General features: G+C 31.1%; 8 protein-coding genes across 8 annotated transcripts; 1 reads left to right on the top strand and 7 right to left on the bottom strand.

Moving 5' to 3' along the window:
• Positions 1-792: 792 nt before the first annotated feature.
• RRP14 (ribosome biosynthesis protein RRP14) lies at positions 793-2288 on the top strand (the record flags this gene model as incomplete). The annotated part of the gene is made up of 2 exons (XM_011274118.1): positions 793-810; positions 906-2288. The coding sequence occupies 2 exons, from the start codon at positions 793-795 to the stop codon at positions 2286-2288; spliced, it is 1401 nt and encodes a 466-aa protein (XP_011272420.1).
• A 200-nt stretch (positions 2289-2488) lies between these two features.
• Positions 2489-3520, bottom strand: BN7_5353 (uncharacterized protein; the record flags this gene model as incomplete). The annotated part of the gene is made up of 1 exon (XM_011274117.1): positions 2489-3520. One exon carries the CDS (start codon positions 3518-3520, stop codon positions 2489-2491), a length of 1032 nt encoding a protein of 343 aa, XP_011272419.1.
• A 93-nt stretch (positions 3521-3613) lies between these two features.
• On the bottom strand, positions 3614-4198 carry BN7_5352 (uncharacterized protein; the record flags this gene model as incomplete). Its single annotated transcript, XM_011274116.1, has 1 exon — positions 3614-4198. The coding sequence occupies one exon, from the start codon at positions 4196-4198 to the stop codon at positions 3614-3616; it is 585 nt and encodes a 194-aa protein (XP_011272418.1).
• A 776-nt stretch (positions 4199-4974) lies between these two features.
• On the bottom strand, positions 4975-6684 carry BN7_5351 (MFS transporter; the record flags this gene model as incomplete). Its single annotated transcript, XM_011274115.1, has 1 exon — positions 4975-6684. The coding sequence occupies one exon, from the start codon at positions 6682-6684 to the stop codon at positions 4975-4977; it is 1710 nt and encodes a 569-aa protein (XP_011272417.1).
• Positions 6685-7158: 474 nt separating this feature from the next.
• On the bottom strand, positions 7159-8562 carry SPE1 (ornithine decarboxylase SPE1; the record flags this gene model as incomplete). Its single annotated transcript, XM_011274114.1, has 1 exon — positions 7159-8562. One exon carries the CDS (start codon positions 8560-8562, stop codon positions 7159-7161), a length of 1404 nt encoding a protein of 467 aa, XP_011272416.1.
• A 1295-nt stretch (positions 8563-9857) lies between these two features.
• On the bottom strand, positions 9858-11408 carry ASH1 (DNA-binding transcription repressor ASH1; the record flags this gene model as incomplete). The annotated part of the gene is made up of 1 exon (XM_011274113.1): positions 9858-11408. One exon carries the CDS (start codon positions 11406-11408, stop codon positions 9858-9860), a length of 1551 nt encoding a protein of 516 aa, XP_011272415.1.
• Positions 11409-13497: 2089 nt separating this feature from the next.
• Positions 13498-14454, bottom strand: BN7_5348 (uncharacterized protein; the record flags this gene model as incomplete). Its single annotated transcript, XM_011274112.1, has 1 exon — positions 13498-14454. The coding sequence occupies one exon, from the start codon at positions 14452-14454 to the stop codon at positions 13498-13500; it is 957 nt and encodes a 318-aa protein (XP_011272414.1).
• Positions 14455-15167: 713 nt separating this feature from the next.
• BN7_5347 (uncharacterized protein) lies at positions 15168-15848 on the bottom strand (the record flags this gene model as incomplete). The annotated part of the gene is made up of 1 exon (XM_011274111.1): positions 15168-15848. The coding sequence occupies one exon, from the start codon at positions 15846-15848 to the stop codon at positions 15168-15170; it is 681 nt and encodes a 226-aa protein (XP_011272413.1).
• Between the last annotated feature and the right edge of the window lie 1716 nt (positions 15849-17564).

Genomic DNA, 17564 nt, shown 5'->3' with positions numbered 1-17564 from the left:
ATAATTTCAACACTGAACAACAATTGCAACCCTTGGTATATTTATACCCATAACTTTGAATCAAACTTTTTCATTCTTCATATCAGTATTTATAATTTTGACAAGGCCAGCAAAGGAATTCCGAAAACCGCTGTAGATTAGAAAAACTTTAAATCTTGTTTAGTAGGGGAATATTAGCAAACACTGTAAAGAATGACAAGCTTCCGCTAATTCCAAAATTTGTTCTTGATTTCTAAGTAATCTCAGTCCGTCAATGTACCGTGTAACAACTTTGAATAAAAGTATTTGGTATCCCATGTACCTTCGTTTAAATTTAGTGAGTCTATCACAGCATCACACCTTATAAACAATCAGCTGTGGCACTAATAATATATTGCTCGACCATGGCTGATTCACAAGATTTGGTGAAATCAATTATGATGGTAGAAGAGACTCTTCATAGTCATATATGTCATATATAACTGGTCAATGGTCTTCAGTGGTAGGTTCTTCATGTATCCTTTGTAATAACAATATACACTTATCCAAATTCTGGCAAGATAAAACAATCCTTCATTTCCGGGTAAAGTTTTTTTAAACTCAGTCACGTGCTAGTGTCGATTACCTAAGAAATGACATAATCACGATAGCGTACGTAATCAGTGCTGCTCGGACCGATGCTCAAATTTTTTTTTCTATACGTACATTTAAATTTATTATAGGTGAAAATGAAAAATTGTGGGTATATATCGATAGTTGTATTGCTGTAATATATCGTGGTGTGTTTGTGGTTAGATCTTATAGAAACTGAATATGAGTTCTTCACTAGAGGTATGTTCACTTGGGCTTGGAAATCAGAGTTCTTGTTCACTTTCATTCTAGTACGTCTAGTATTTATGTCCCGTATACTAACATTTATTTCATAGGAAAGACTAAAGAATAATTCAAGTGCCTTTGATGGGTTATTATCTTTGATTCCTGCCAAATATTACTATGATGATGATACACAAAACCAATGGAAGGCTAAGAAACAAAGTAAAGAAGAAGCAAAGGAAGCTAAAAGAGCAAAATTAGATCCTTCACAATTTGAATCAAATGAAAAAAGTGCATCAGCTTCTGAAGTTTTGAAGAAAAGAGCTGCTAATGCTAAACCTGTTGTATTACCAGGTTTAAAACAAAAACCTGTTCAAGAATCTGAATCTGAAGATGAAAATGATAGTGATGAAGATGAACAAGATGAAAGTAATGATGATGATAGTGATGACCACCAAATTCCAGAACCAAAATCTATAAAACAACAAAATGGTAAACAATCCAATGAAAAGCAACAAGAAACAAAATCAAAATCACAAAAAAATAACAATAAAGAAGATGAATCAAATGATGAAGAAGAAGATATAAATATTGTTTTTGATGATGAAGGTAATGAAATTGAATTACATAAAGAACAAGAAAGAAAATTACAAAAAGAACAACAACAACAGAAACAACAACAAGCACAAGGGAAAAAACCATTAACTGAAGAAGAAAAATTAAAGAAAGAAGAATCTTTAAAAGCTTTAAAAGAGAAATTATCATCAAAAATTAATATTTTAAAAGAAAAACGTAAAGCTCTTGGATCAAAAGCTGCAGGTGCACCATCTTCAAGAGAAGCAATCTTAGAAGAACGTCGTAAGAAAGCTGAAGCCAAGGCTGAAGCAAGAGCATTACAAAAAAAGAGAAAAGCTGAAGAATTAGATGATGAAAGTGGTAGTGGAAGTGATAGTGGAAGTGATGCTGAAAGTGATGTTGAAGATGATGGTATGAGTGCTAATGGTGTCTTATATCAAAATATTAGATTTAATGATGATGAACGTACAACATCTGATTTATCAAAACTTAGAAAACAATCAAAGAAAGGTCCAGCTAAAAAGGATTTAAAAGCTCATTTAAAATTATTAGAAGCTAAAAAACAAAAATTATCACAATTAGAAGATTCAAAACAAAAAGAATTAAATGAAAAAGAAAAATGGAATTCAGTTATTGCACAAGCTGAAGGTGAAAAATTAAGAAATGATGAAAAATTATTGAAAAAAGCTTTGAAAAGAAAAGAAGCTTTAAAAAGAAAATCAGAATATGAATGGAAAGAAAGAAAACAAACTGTTCAAGATAGTATTAGTGCCAAACAAAAAAGAAGAGAAGAAAACTTACAAATTAGAAAAGATAATAAAGGTATTAAACGTAAAAATCAATCAAAACAAAAAAGAAAATTTAAAGGTGCTATTGTTCCAAAACGTGCAGGGTTTGAAGGTCGTAGATCAAGAAAATAATTTAATCATTAATAGTTTAATAAAGTTTCATGCAGCATATTATATATTTTGTTTATTCATATTTGAAAAAGTCTTGTTTGTATTATAGCATATATTATTATTAATATATAAAAAAGCAGTCTATATTGTTATGTATTTATTGATATTTATATGTATATGATTATGTTCATTATGTCTACTTTATACGGATGCTGAATTCACTATAAATTTTCTTGACTATTAGATTTGAATTGTTTATCAACTTCTTCATCACCAGTTCCTGCATATTTTGAAGTTGCCCTTAATTTTGGACCATTGAAATAAAATAACACAGGCGCAGATATCAAAAAAATTGCTATGATACCCAAAATTGTTGAACCCCATGCAACAGGAAATTTTTGTGTTGAAAGATTCTTGAATAATGCCCTACCAAATAATGGGAAACATCCACCAAATATAGATCTCATAAAAGCATTACTTGCAAATGCAGATGCAACATACTTATAGAAAGACATCCCAACATAGTTCAATAATGTTTGAAACATGATAATACCAGATGCACCATAAAGACAACCACCAATTAATGAACCAAACCAATGATTTGTTGTCGTTGCAGACCAACCAAATACAAAAAGAGCCATTGGTAATAATGTACTACCAAATATAGCAATTGGTAAGAATGCCTCTGGATGAACAACTTCTTTCCTTATCATTGGGTTGGTATATTGCTTAAATGTTAAGCAAATATAAATAGACACACCACATAAGGTACCAATGACAATTGTCATGTAAGTTAAAGCTGATCCCATTGTTGATAGACCACGAACTTCACCATAATAATAAGGAAATGCTTCAAGCCAATGATACATGATTGCATATAGTATAGAAATATAAATGTTAATCAATAGGACAATTGGTTCTAAAAGACCAATCTCAAAAGGTCTCAAAAACATCTCTTTGAGTTTTGCACTTATAGATTGTTGATTATTTTGATTTAAATCTTGTTCAATGATCAAATTTGGATTCCCTGTTAATCGACGTAACCTTTCAGCTTTCTCATTTAGGATCATTGGATGATAAGTTTCAGGCATAAATAATAAATAAATGATAGAACAAACACCTGTGAATATAGCTAAGAGCCAAAAATTCCATCTCCAATCATTAGTTTCAACTTGTAAGACTGCCCCAATAACAGGACCTAAACTTGTACCTGAATAAGCACCAACTCCCCAAAGTGCTAAACCAACAGGCATATATGGTAATGAATACATCTCAACAAAAACCCCAGCACTAAGTGATAAAGAAGGTGAAGCAAAAATACCACCTATGAATCTCAATATGGTTAATCAAGCAATGTTTTTAGCTAAAGCAGTTGGGATTTGTAGTATTGTAAATATGAATAAAGTAACTATGAAGATTTTATTTCTTCCAATTGATTTATGCTCAGATAATGGACCAAGAATCATTGGACCCATACCATATCCAAAGACAAACAAAGATAATGGTAATGTAGCTTTAACATGATTGATTCCAAACTCTTCTTGCAATTGTTCTATACCTGGTGTATAATTTGCTGAAGCAAAATAAGTAAACAAGGAAATGATATAATGGATAAAACTGACATAGATACGAACTGATAATGGCCAATTATGTGGATGTTCAGGATCATCTTCGCCATCCCAAGTAGCTAAAATGTACTCTCTATGCTGTGTATACTCCTTAGTTCCCGTACTATCATTTTGTGTATCTATAAGCTTTTCTTCTTTATCTATATTTGTGCTTGACGTAGTTGGTTTCAGTAGGTATTTTTCGGGTATTATGTAGTCTCTTTTATCCTCCCTGTGTTTGAAAAACTTTCCTCCAGATGCTCTATTTGCAATTTTTCCAATGTGACTCCCTCTCAAGATCAGTTTTATTGGTTCAAATGACATGACAGTACTTATAGATGATATGTAAAACGGTTTTAATTGCCCGTGAATATGCTTTACTTAATGCTCAGGGATCTCATTAACGTTATGGCTGCAAAAAAACAGAGCTATCCGTCTTATATATAATCTACTCATGATATCCACTACAACACAGATATATTAAAAATTCATAATATGCATGGTTATAGGATCATCATCATAAGCAGCTCAAAATTTAGGGTACCTTAGATTATTAATGGAATTTCGAAACGACAGGCACTTATGAGTTATAGTACCTATATATAGAACCGCCTTTGGCCAAATAAAAGACCAAAGTTGAGTTTAATATCATATATATATATATATATGTAAACAGACCAAGTGGATATTCTTGTAGCTAGATAATATCTTGTATGGTTCAAAAACTAGTACTTGGTTGAAGGTTCGTTCAAAGCAAATTAGAATTTAGCCTGGTATTTCTTTTCCGGAACTCCATATTGAGCAGGGCGGAAATCCGTTCACATAATAAAAGTAATTTATACGTCGTGTTGATCTGTTTATATATACTACATATATATGCTTACATTACAATCATTATTTTCTTTTGCTAGATCTTTGAAGGACAAACATGTCATCAATAACTCGATATTGTAGTGACGTTGTGACTTCGATCAGTCGTAATAAGATTATACCTATGATACCCCAGCTACAATATAGATGAGCAAGAAATTAATAGAACGCCAGAATATGAATCAATGAGCATATAAGATCTATTATATAATATTCAATCAGACACACGTCTATAAATTTCTTTCGCTATTAGATTCAAGTTCTTCATCGACAATTTTCTCACCAGTCCCTGAATATTTTGATGTTGCTCTTAATTTTGGTCCATTAATATAAAACAAAACAGGAACGGAAATTAATAAGAGAGTTAAAACTCCTAAGATTGTTGAACCCCATGCAACAGGGAATTTCTTTGTTGAAAGATTTTTAAAGAAAGCTCTACCAAATAATGGGAAACATCCACCAACAACTGATCTCATAAATGCATTACTTGCAAATGCAGAAGCAACAAATCTGAAAAAAGACATACCAATGTAATTTAATAACGTTTGAAACATTATTAGGCCTGATGCTCCATATAAAGCACCACCAATTAAAGAGCCAAACCAATGATTTGTTGAAGTGGCAGACCATCCAAATATAAAGATCCCCACAGGTAATAATATACTACCGAATATAGATATTGGTATAAATACTTCTGGATAAATAGGTTCATCTCTTAACATTGGATTAGTGTATTGTCTGAAAGTGACAAAGATATAAATACCAACACCAATTAAAGTACCAGTCACTATAGAGAGATAAGTCAAACCTGTTGTCATTGTACCAAATCCTCTGATTTCACCATAATAATAAGGAAATGCCTCAAACCAAAGATACATAATTGCATATAATATAGAAATATAAATATTGATTAATAAAATCACAGGCTCAAATATACCAATTTCAATAGGTCTCCACAAAATTTCTCTGATAGATTCACTCACAGTTTGATTCTTTGAATCTATATCTTGTTGTACAACTATGTTTGGATTCCCAGTTAAACGGCGCAATCTTTCAGCTTTTTCATTTAAAATCATTGGATGATATGTTTCAGGAATAAAAGTCAAATATATAACGAATAATGCTGCGGAAACAATCAACAAAAACCAAAAACTCCATCTCCAATCATTAGTACCAACTTGTAACGCAGCACCAACAACTGGACCTAAACTAACTCCCAAATAAGCACCAATACCCCAAAGTGCAATTCCCACAGGCATATAAGGTAACGAATACATATCAACAAAGACACCACCACCCATGGCTAAAGAAGGAGAAGAGAAAATTCCAGAAATGAATCTTAAAATAGTTAATGAAGTAATATTCTTAGCTAAAGCTGTTGGAATTTGTAAGATGGCAAAGATGAATAATGTAACAATGAATATTTTAACTCTTCCAATTGATTTATGTTCAGATAATGGACTGAAAATCATTGGACCAATACCATACCCAATAACAAATAAAGATAATGGTAATGTTGCCTTAGTTTGATCAATTTTAAATTCTTCTTGTAATTGTTTCATACCTGGAGTATAATTTGCTGAAGCGATATATGTGAATGTTGACATGACACCAGTGATAAAACTGACATAGATACGGATAGGTAATGGCCAATTATTTGGATTCTCTGGATCATCTTCACCATCCCAAGTAACAATAATGTATTTTGAATCTAAGTCATAAGTTGTAGTTGATGTACTATTTGGTGAACCTGTACCTATGAATTCTTCTTCCTTGTCATTTGATTCATATTCATCTTGATTCAGGAGATATTTCTCTGGTATGACATAGTCTTTTTCATCTTCCTTATGAATCAAAAATTTTCCTGATGAGGCTTTATTGATTAATTTCCCAAGGAAACCTGCTCTCAATATAAATTTGATCATCCCTGTGCTAGACATATTGTTGCTGGGTTATATGTTATATGCTATTATATTATTACCACACATATCTCAAGAGCCTTAAATCACGAGCATTCTCCTTGGTATTTATATGGTTCATGATATGGATAACGTTTGTTATGCAAAAGGTTCAATTTGCATTTATAATCTCAATCTTATAAATTAATTATTTCAATGGGTAGTATAATGAGAAATATTTACAGTTTTCTCATCGTCGTAGTATAATTATCTAATCCTGATTTGTAGTTCTGCTCTGCGCTTATATAATATCATTTAACCAACTTAATTTTGTAAGTATTAAAGTCATGATTAGGGGCATTTAATATTATATATACCCATATTCTGTTAATTTGTCATCACAATATTTTTATATATCTTTATATTTCACTATTATTATCAGTGGTTGGCCGGGATTTAATCTTACGGTTGAGAACGATTGATATTTATAAAGCGAGGAATATATTTCAAATTTTACTAAACAAAATATCTCTCAGAGTTGATATAAACCGTATTAGCATCAGCTTTGAACCCATTAAATGGTGAAGCAGCAGCTGAGGTATAAGCTCCCAAATTTGGGAAATATAACCAATCACCAACAACAACATTATGTGATAAATAAGTAGATTTATTAATACAATCTAATCCATCACAAGTTGGACCCCAAATTGAAACTTTAAATTTATCATTCGAAGATTGATTTAATTCACCAAATAAAAATTCATCACGATTTGTTAAAACATGAGCTTCAGGTTGTTGATGATCAAACAAAATACAATTCATATTACCATAAACACCATCATTAATATAAATCATTGTTGGTTCATCTGATTGTTGTTGATCAAAGATTCCACCTCTTCTTGCAATAACATGTGTTGCTAAAGTAAATGCATTAGCAACAAAATAACGACCAGGTTCTGCAATGATATTAACACCATATTCAACAGGGAAGAATTTATCCAAGGCACCACTCAATGCCTTAGATGCATGATCAAATGATTCATATGAAAACCCACCACCAACATCTAAAGTATTCATATTGAATCCCATGGATCTACCAATGTTGAAAACATTTCTTGAATCATGAACAGCTTTAATTAATGATTCATTATCACTTGCACCTGAACCAACATGGAATGAAACACCTGCAATGTTTAAACCTAATTCTTTAGCCAAATTTAATAAATTTGAAACATTTGATAATGGTGCACCATATTTTGTACTTAATCTACATTGAGCACTTTCATCATCTGTAATAATTCTTAATAATAATTTACAATTTGGATGAAATTTCTTAATCTTGTATAATTCATCTGCATTATCAAATGTAGTCATACCAACATTTTGCTTTTGAGCAAATCTTAAAAATGAACCAACTTTACACGGATGTGCATAAATGATTCTTGAAGGATCAATACCTAATGATAAAATCAATTCAATTTCACCCTTTGAAGCACAATCAAAATTTGCACCTAATTTAGCTAATAATTTTAAAACTTCTGGATTTGGATTACATTTAACTGCATAAAATGGATGAACTCTTGGTAATGATTGTTTCCAAATTTTAAATAATCTTTCAATTTTACCTAAATCACAAACAAAAAATGAATCTTCAGCACCTGGTTCACAAGTTTCATAATTAATTTTAGAAATTTCTTCATTTAATGCCTTTGAAATCAATGCTTCGCTATATGGAGTATCTAATGAAACAATACTTGATTGAGGGATATGATCTTTTAATAAATCAAAATTGAAAGATCTTGAATTTGATTCTGATCTTGAAATTTTAAACTCAGAATTAATCAATTCATGTTGTAATAAAGAAATTGGTTCTTCAACAACATTTGATGAATTGGTTTGAACCGTAGTTGAAGTTGACATATGAACTGATGGATGAACAATAATACTTGAGTTATTGATATTTTTCACGTTTGATTTTCTGGCAGTATCAACCAGTCTCAAAACGGATTGCTTTCCTTTGGTAGACACTTTGAACTAATTTTTTTAATAACAGAATGAAAGGTATGTAATAAATATAAACCTTTCAAACAACTATCCAATTAAGAAAATAATTTAACGGATTGACTTTTTATGAAGAATTCTGTTTTTTATATATGAATTCTATGGAGCTTTTTGACCAAGTACTAAATTTACCAATTGATCTAATAATTACCTATGAGGGAATTAAAATTAGTGTTATGTATAGCTTCTTGGTGATATTTTGAACCTTTCTTTTTGCAGAGTAACGTAAACAAACAAATTAACTGAATATTTCGTCACTTAAGAACGATTTGGTGGACTTTTTTTTGAGTGGTTTTTTTTAATTGGTGGAATGTATTAATTAACAAATGGTAATTAATGGAACTGTGTATATCTTGGAATAACACAGTTTAACGTTGTTGACTTTCAGGCGGCAGCTCTCGTGGTGATGTAGTATCGGGAAAGAGGGAACCTGTTTGAGTGTCGAATTGTGATTGATGGATATAATACTAGTATAATCTCTGACAATGTGGTAGATTATACTGTACTATATTTGACTTCTTTCTTGTTTAAAATGACCAAACTTTGAGCAAATCTGGTGCAACGAAAAAAGAATCTGTGTAAATAGCGAGCTTTGAACTTGAGCAGCGATATGGATCTAGTCTCTGATGACTTGTAACTCAACTGAGTATCTTCAATCTGATGAATACCTTGTTCAAAAGGGAAAGGTAGAAAAAAAAATTCTTGATCTTTTGAACTTTTTTGAATTTTTCAATTTTGTTTGCTAAGAAAAAAACTTGGTGCTTCGGGCTTCGAAGTTCGCGATGCCAAAAATGTTCTTGGAAAATTCAAACACTTTCGAATTGTAAACAACGATTGAAAATGGGCGTGTCAGTTGGAAAAAGGTTCATTTGAAGGTGTTATGGTGGTTTAGATGAGAAAGGTGATGTGCTCATATGATTCTGTGACGCTTGTTTGATGGTTATCGCTTTTCCACGGGTTCATTTGGACTACTGCACCAGGAGTTATATGTTATATGATTATGTATTGAACTGAAAGTAAACAAACTAATTATACAAAATTAAATAAACCCAAAGAATTCTCCTAAAATGACAAAAATATAATGCTATAATATATTAATAAAATAAAATCCCAAAATTAATTAAAAATGAAGTGAAATTGGTATCAGCTGGTGATCATTTTGATGGTCTTTCTTTAACTTCAACTTCACTACTACAATGCAAACATTTATAACCCAAATGTGAAGAACCATCATTATTTTGAATTTCAACTTTCCCTCTACTCTTCATGGCTGTCCATTCACCTTTTGCAGGTATTCTACCACATGAGGATTCCATACATCTTGCACCTGTTTTCTTATATCTTAATCCACATGAATTACATAGTTGTCCAGCACTTGTTGACCAACTTGGTCTCCAACATGGTGATTGATCTGATCCACATGATATACATTTTCTTTTATGTTGGTTATGATGATGAATTGTATATGTATGATTTGGACCTTTATGATTTTGTGTATGAATGAAATTATTGGTTTGAATGACAATATCTCTTGCTGCTTGATAATTCTGTTGTGATGGTGGATAATTTTGATGTTGATGTTGTTGGAATTGATGATGATCTGATTGAGTTGGTGAGGATTGTGTTTGGAATTTGTTATACCTTATTTCATTTTGATCATGATCTTGATATTGATTTAATGAATTTACAGCTGTACTGATTGGTGGTAATGAAATACGTTGTGATGGTTGTGGTGGTTGAACTTGTGGAACTTGTGGAACTTGTTGTTGTTGTGATGATATACTTGAAGCTGGAGCAGTTGGTGAAGTTGGTGTATGATCAGCTGAAGTATAAGTATAATTTGATTCATATGGGAAATTAACTTTAGTATTGAGTTGTGAAGGTAATGCAATTGGTGATGAATGTGTGTAACCATTGGAGTTTGGGACAGTATGTTGATGATATGGAGATGAAGTTGTTTCATCATCTGAATGATCACTATAAACTCTTTTACCATATGGTGATGATTGATAAATTTTCTTATTTGAAACCATTTTTTTACTAATTTTGGAAGTGAATTTTGGTTTTTTATATCTATGTTCTCTATCCAATTGTTCTTTTAATTCAGTTAATAAGATTGCATTATTTAATAAATCAAAACCTGGTTTATCTGAACGTAATAAAGTTTTCAAATTACTGAATTTTTCAGGGAAATTTTTTTCAATCCAAAGTTCTAAATTTAATCTCCAATCATCATCATTAATACAAGTATCTGGATAATCTAATGAATAATTTGAAATACCACCATATCTTTTATTTTGTTTAAGATATTTGAAATCATTACTCATAACAGCTGGTAATAAAGTTGATTGTTTTGGTAATTTAGTTTTTAATGCAGTATTAGCAATTGTTAATGGTGAACTTTGTGGAGTAACTAAAACTGTTGGTTCAGATTCTGATGATGATGTAGCTGATGTTGATTGCTTTGGTTCAATTGGGATTGATAATGATGGTAATGGTTTCAATGGAGCTGATTCATTAAATGAAGAAGGTGGAGTTGGTGATAATGATCTTCTTGTGAAAACTGAAGCTAAAGGTGGTGAAGGTGGTGCAGTTCTAGCTCTTTTATTTGATTCTTCTAATGGTTCAAGATCTTCAAGATATCTTTTTCTTTTCAAAGTGGAATCATTATGAACTAAAGGATGTAATAAATTTGATGATGACATATTATTCATATGAGAGGAAACAATGCTCATGTTTTCTTTGTTGAAGCGAATGTGATTTGGAAGTTGTGACTTAATTTTTGCTGATTATGAAATATGGTTAACGTTTAAATTAACCTTGTGTTAACGTTCTGTTTTTTTTGATGTGATTTTATAAATCTCTTAGTGATACCACAGTAACAAGCAAGGATGATCTTGATCAACAAAATTATAAATTATATACCCTTGATAAAGGATTAAAACCTTTGAACACTGGTGGTGATGAAGTTTGTTGTTGTATTGATTGAATTGATTAAATATTGAATATCTGAGCTGGCTTTAACTGGAGTTGAAGAGGATCAGATCAGGGTATTAATTATTTTAATCAAGAAATAGAATTTGATTTAAGATTTCTAGTTTTTTTCTTATTTCGTGGATGTTGTGGGAAAATCACCTGAACAACAAAAAATGTAATAAGATTGAAATGGGAATTAAAATGTACCCGATTTGGAAATTTAGATTTGAAAGTTGAGTCTTCTTTAAAAATGAGTGGAAGTTCAAGTCCGTGAAAATTGTTATTAAAAGAATGAATGACTTGAGATAAAATGTTTCAATGAATGAATGACTTCAAAGTTGGATTCAAAAGAATGAATGTGAGGTTTAGTGAATGGAGTGACAAACAATGACTGTATAGTTGGATCAAAAGAAAGAAGAGAAGAAAATACAAATAGAATCATATATTTCATAAAAGTGGCATCCTATTGAACTATATAGAATTCTAATTCTGAAAATGGTTGGAACTTGTACCTTTCAGGAATCCAAGGTGGGTACTGCATGCCACCAGATCTCACATATATTTAGTGTAATCGTTTTGTTAGATCATGTAGATTTCCAAAACTGGTTGTGATGAGAAGGCTGGTGGTTCCCTTTAAAGAACATGTATTTGATCCAGATCAGAAAAAGTTGATCTAAATAAGGGGCAAGGGTAGATATTATTACTGATGCGAACCCGCCTGGCTTGCCTGATGTTTCTCGTGTAATGAATCTTAAGCGGGCTGGCAAACGCTGGCTGGTTTCTCACTACAGCAAAAAATTCGAATCTTCCTTGCAGATTTTTAAGTTTTCCCGATCGGGATTCATTACTTTTCCTAATTCGGAAGAATAAGATTTTGCGAAATCTAGGAAGCGTCCCGATCTGGCGTCTTTCCTGATTTGGGTGATTTTTACGGGTTTTAAATTACGCGCATATGGTATATACGTACCTATATTTAAACCAACTCGAATTATGTTACAGATCAAGTTAGGCATCCTTGTTTTAGCTAAATGATTGGAGTTGAGATAGTATTGTTTACGCTGGATCAATTAAAGCATTAACCAACCACGAGACGATTAGCTTGCAAGTATAGCTTTATTAACAATTCGGACCTTATCTATGTATTGATGACGTTGATATCTAGCCGGTATCACGAGGTATGAAGCGCGATCAACACCAATATGAAGTATTACCTTGGAGTGATGTACGACTAACGAACTTTGGTACAAATACCCTAGCTAAGGCCAGTAAATTGCGATTACTCAAACTTGTTTGCTTTGAGCATTGGAAAGGCTAGCTCAGTTGAAAACAGTTTATCACAGCATCACAGCACATAAATTGTTATATCTGCCAGGGCTTACCTATATCTTGACACAAAGATAGAGAGAGAAATTAGCCATGACGCTTTTAGTATTGCAGCTACTACTGAGTTTAAGTTTGTTTGTGTCATATTGAGCTTATCAAAATTAATTTCAAACCAATTGATTCAATGTGAGCTTTATTTCAATGATCTATACTGATCTATATTAAAGATGTATTGGATCATGTCATACGAATAACTTCAGTTGTCTACTGAACCTCTAATAATACATTTGAGATCTTTAAGACATCACTCGTTGATCTATTAATATTAACAAACTTTTAAATATCCAAATCAGAGAACATAATTGGTATACTTGAATCATCTAAAGCAACATATCGACCTAAAACAATATAAAATCAACACTCTATGAAACACAAACAAAAACGACCGATATACAAAACATATACAGTTTAAAACGTATACTTTAACTTAAAAACTCAATTGTCACTCTTCTCTAACCCTTCTACAGCTTGTGCTGGAGTTTTTGAAAATGACTCTGAAGCTGTAGATTTTGAAGCATCACTTCTTGTACCTTTACTATCATCAGTAACTTCTTCATTATGATGATATGAGAATTTTTCCCATTTCTCTTGTTCCATTTGATACTTGGCTAATTTTTCATATAATTCATCCATTCTTTTATCCATATCAATAGCTTTTGCAGTTTTGGGACTTGGTGGCTTCTCTCTTTGGTACTTTGATGGATTGCTATTTCTTTCTGGATCAGATTTCGGTATAGGACCATCTTTTATTAATCTCCATAAAGTTGACATACTTGATTTTGTCAAATAGTTTTTTATAAGAACTAGTGTGAATGTTGATAATGATATTGCAAACGCAAACCAAACTAGGCAATGGAATGCTGTGTTGCCAAATGTGGCTTTGATGCCTAATGAACTATTATTTAAAGCTGTTCTTGTTGTTGAAAATAATGAAATAGATGATGCAGCTGAAGCCAAATATAATATAGAGCTCACCAATATCAAAACTTCACCTGCAAGAGACAACCAAGTGAGCCTTGATACAATCAAATCAATCACAGCAGTTAAGATTGTAATACCATTCAATATTAGTGCTACCAATAAGCAATAAAGAATTGCTTTTCTATCATTAGCCGAAGGATTTTCATCAAATTTTGGCAAGTCATCTGGTAAGCTCAAATCAATATAAGACACTTGTTTAGTACTTGGGCTACCAAATTGTTTTATTTCTTTCAAAAACATCAGTTTTATATCAGGAAAGAACCCTTTGACACATGATTTCACAACTTGTTGATCACTTCTGCAATAACTATCTGTACCTATAGTATAGACCTCAGAAAGCCCAGTTTCTTGAAACGACGCGTCCCTAAACTTTTCATTTGGTAGTATCTTTTCAATATTCAAGTCTTTCATCTCTAGCTTGAGCTGGTATATATTTCTTGATGCTATACTCGATGTTTTAGACCCTATTATTGCAAAGATGCCAAGTACCAAGGACACTATGGGAAGTACCACCGTCAATATCCCAAGGGTATTCAAATGTTGTAGCTTTTTCATAATTAACTATGACTATTTGCTTATGTTTGTATTTTCTATTGTCTCTTTGTTCTATTGTGACGTTAAAAGTGTTATTTATAAGAATTTCAAATCAAATATCCTATAATTTTACGAGTTTCGGCTATGAAAAATTTGGTTGGATAGTATGCAAAAAAGTGGGAGTCAACGCATATTGGCTGCTTCTTTCTGGGGTCAAGACTGGGTAAGATCTAAAGTATACAAAAGGGTCCTTTAACTCCTTTCCAAAGAATTCTTTCGAAACTATAACGTGACTATTTAAACTCACAACCAGCTAGATCAGACAATATTTAAGTAAAATCTTCACAATTTCCTGCTTTTATTTCTCTTTGTCACATTGTCACATTGTCTAGGAACTTTGCCGAACAATAATTTATCTAGCTATATTACGTAACGTTCCGGAATATACGCGCTCCTGACAGATTAGGCAGCTCGACTATAACATTGAGCGGCCTAGACATATATATACAAAGTTATGAATGATATAAAGCTACATCACAACAACAATAATAATATAAAGTTTTCATTGTTATATGATCTTCAAGTTGTAATTATAATTTCATAAATCCTTCATGAGCCATTAATTTAAATAAAAATTTATAAAAGGGCATTTCATAACCCATATAAAAAGCACTATCAATTAAATTTTCTAATAAGAATAATGCATCTTCATAAACGAATTGTAAATATTCATTATCTCCATTAGTATTTTGATTAATATAATCACGAAGATAATTAATAAATAATACATTTGGTGGTGAATCTGATGTAAGTTTAATTTCATCAACTCCTAATAATCCTTCAAATTTTGTACCTGATATTAAAACTTTACATCTTTCAGTTATATTCATTAGTTTATAATTAAAATTCAAGACTTTCCAAACACCAGATTCCATTAAAGTTTTCCTAGGTTCATTAGGGAAAACCATCATTGAACAATTTAAGATAACTGTTATGGAAATTATGATCCCAATTTGATCAATTGATATCTTGTTCATTTCTAATTCATCAATAAATTTTGAAAAATCATTAAGAGTTATTGATTGATGATATTCACCACTTTTTATAAGTTTTAATTTTTCATTATGATCATAATTTGTCTTTAATTGTAATAATTTTGTATAACTTGTTGAATAAATTCCATTTTTAATCATTGGTGAAATTTGCCATAATGTTGGAATTGTTCTAGTCCAAAAATTCCAACCTTTTGGATCAACTTTATTTGAAAACATTGTACAGCCTATAGTATTATAACAATCTAATGATTCTAATTGATGAGGTGTTATGTTTAATTGTGAAATTGTAGAATTTAAGGATCTTATAAGTTTGTTATCAATATTATTACCTTATGGTGATGTTGATGATGATGAAGTTGATGAACATGTAGATAATGATGAAGATGAAGATGATGATAATGTTGGTCCAGAAATGTTTTCATTATTTCCAATAGCTTCCAAGAAATTCATAGTTCTTTTATCAATATTTATCTGTTTATTTTTCAATTCTTTCATTTCAATTGGTGTTAAATAAGTACATTCTTTTGATCTGTAAACACAATAATCACATTTTGGTTTACCTTCATTACATTTTATTTTTAATTTTTTACATTGAAGACAACCATTTTTGGATCTTTTAATCTTTGGTTGATTTGCATTATATGGTTTAAATGTTAAATTGTTTAACTTTTTTGTTAATTCTTGTTGTGATTCAATAATATCTTTATGAGAATCAGGTATAAGACCATTTAGTTTATTTTTACCCATATCATATAAGTTTCAAAACGTCAACAAATCACACCCCATGTTAGTATCTGGTTTCAATATAATATGTGGGAAACTTGTTCTTATATAATATTAATTATATTATGTATTAACTTGATTGAATTTCAATTGAATTTATAATAACTTAACGTGATGTCTCAAAGATCAGCAAGTGTATATTCAATTGTAAACTAAATATCAACGTCGAATAAATTTTTAATTAGAACTTAATTCACCTTCGGGAGTGTAAGCTTCATTTAAATCCCGATACAAGTTCAATTCAAGCTTTAATTGTCAATATGAATGTACCATTAAACGCGTCTTATTCAAGTATGAATACCCACTGTTTTAGTGATAAGCAACATAATATGCAACTAAGTCTTACTTTTATTTCCAATTGGTTTTTTCGCGGTCGTACCTATATACTATGAATATATTATTACACTCTCAATTGGTTATTTAATAGATATCTCTGATAAAATGAGTTTGTGTTGTCCACATAGCCATTGTCTTTGCAAATACAACAAATGAAGATAATCAATGGCTCGTATAGAATTATAATAAACTACCTGTTAAGCTATCATTTATGTAATATAGCTGAATTTGACATGTATGTCTGAGACATCAATCAATCAATATAATTAGTAATACTTGTTGTGATATTTTACGAGTTTCAGTATGAGATCCAGGAACATTTTTAAGCGGAATAGCATCACGATTCTATAACTTGTACAAGGTGCAAGGTAAAAGTATTCAACATATCGGGGTTTCGCTTATCATACGTGCAGCGTGCAGCGCTAAAATAAACAATTAGACTAGTATATAGGCTATTTCTTATATAAAATTACGTCGTATACATGTAGATAGTCCAAAATACTAATCATATTCCGCTTTCTCGAGTCAAACTTTTAATTTTCTGTCAAAATTAACGTTAATTCATAATTATTCAGGTATAAACGTACATATTACAGCGTGATGTAATGAGATCATGGGGTACCAATAAGCCATATTTATGAGTATTTAATTAAAACAACATGCAATTTATACCAATTACACGGCACAGGAGACTTACGAACGCCAGGTTATTCATGAACAATTGGTGGAGTTCATGAAAGTAATATATTATATGTTGATGCCTTTTCTAAAGGATATATGTTTGTTACAATTGGATATTATAATATTATAATG

This window comes from Wickerhamomyces ciferrii, contig 00208, assembly GCF_000313485.1.
Source record: "Wickerhamomyces ciferrii WGS project CAIF00000000 data, strain NRRL Y-1031 F-60-10, contig 00208, whole genome shotgun sequence".
Lineage (NCBI taxonomy): Eukaryota > Fungi > Ascomycota > Saccharomycetes > Phaffomycetales > Wickerhamomycetaceae > Hansenula > Hansenula ciferrii.
This window is presented reverse-complemented; position numbering and strand designations above follow the sequence as displayed.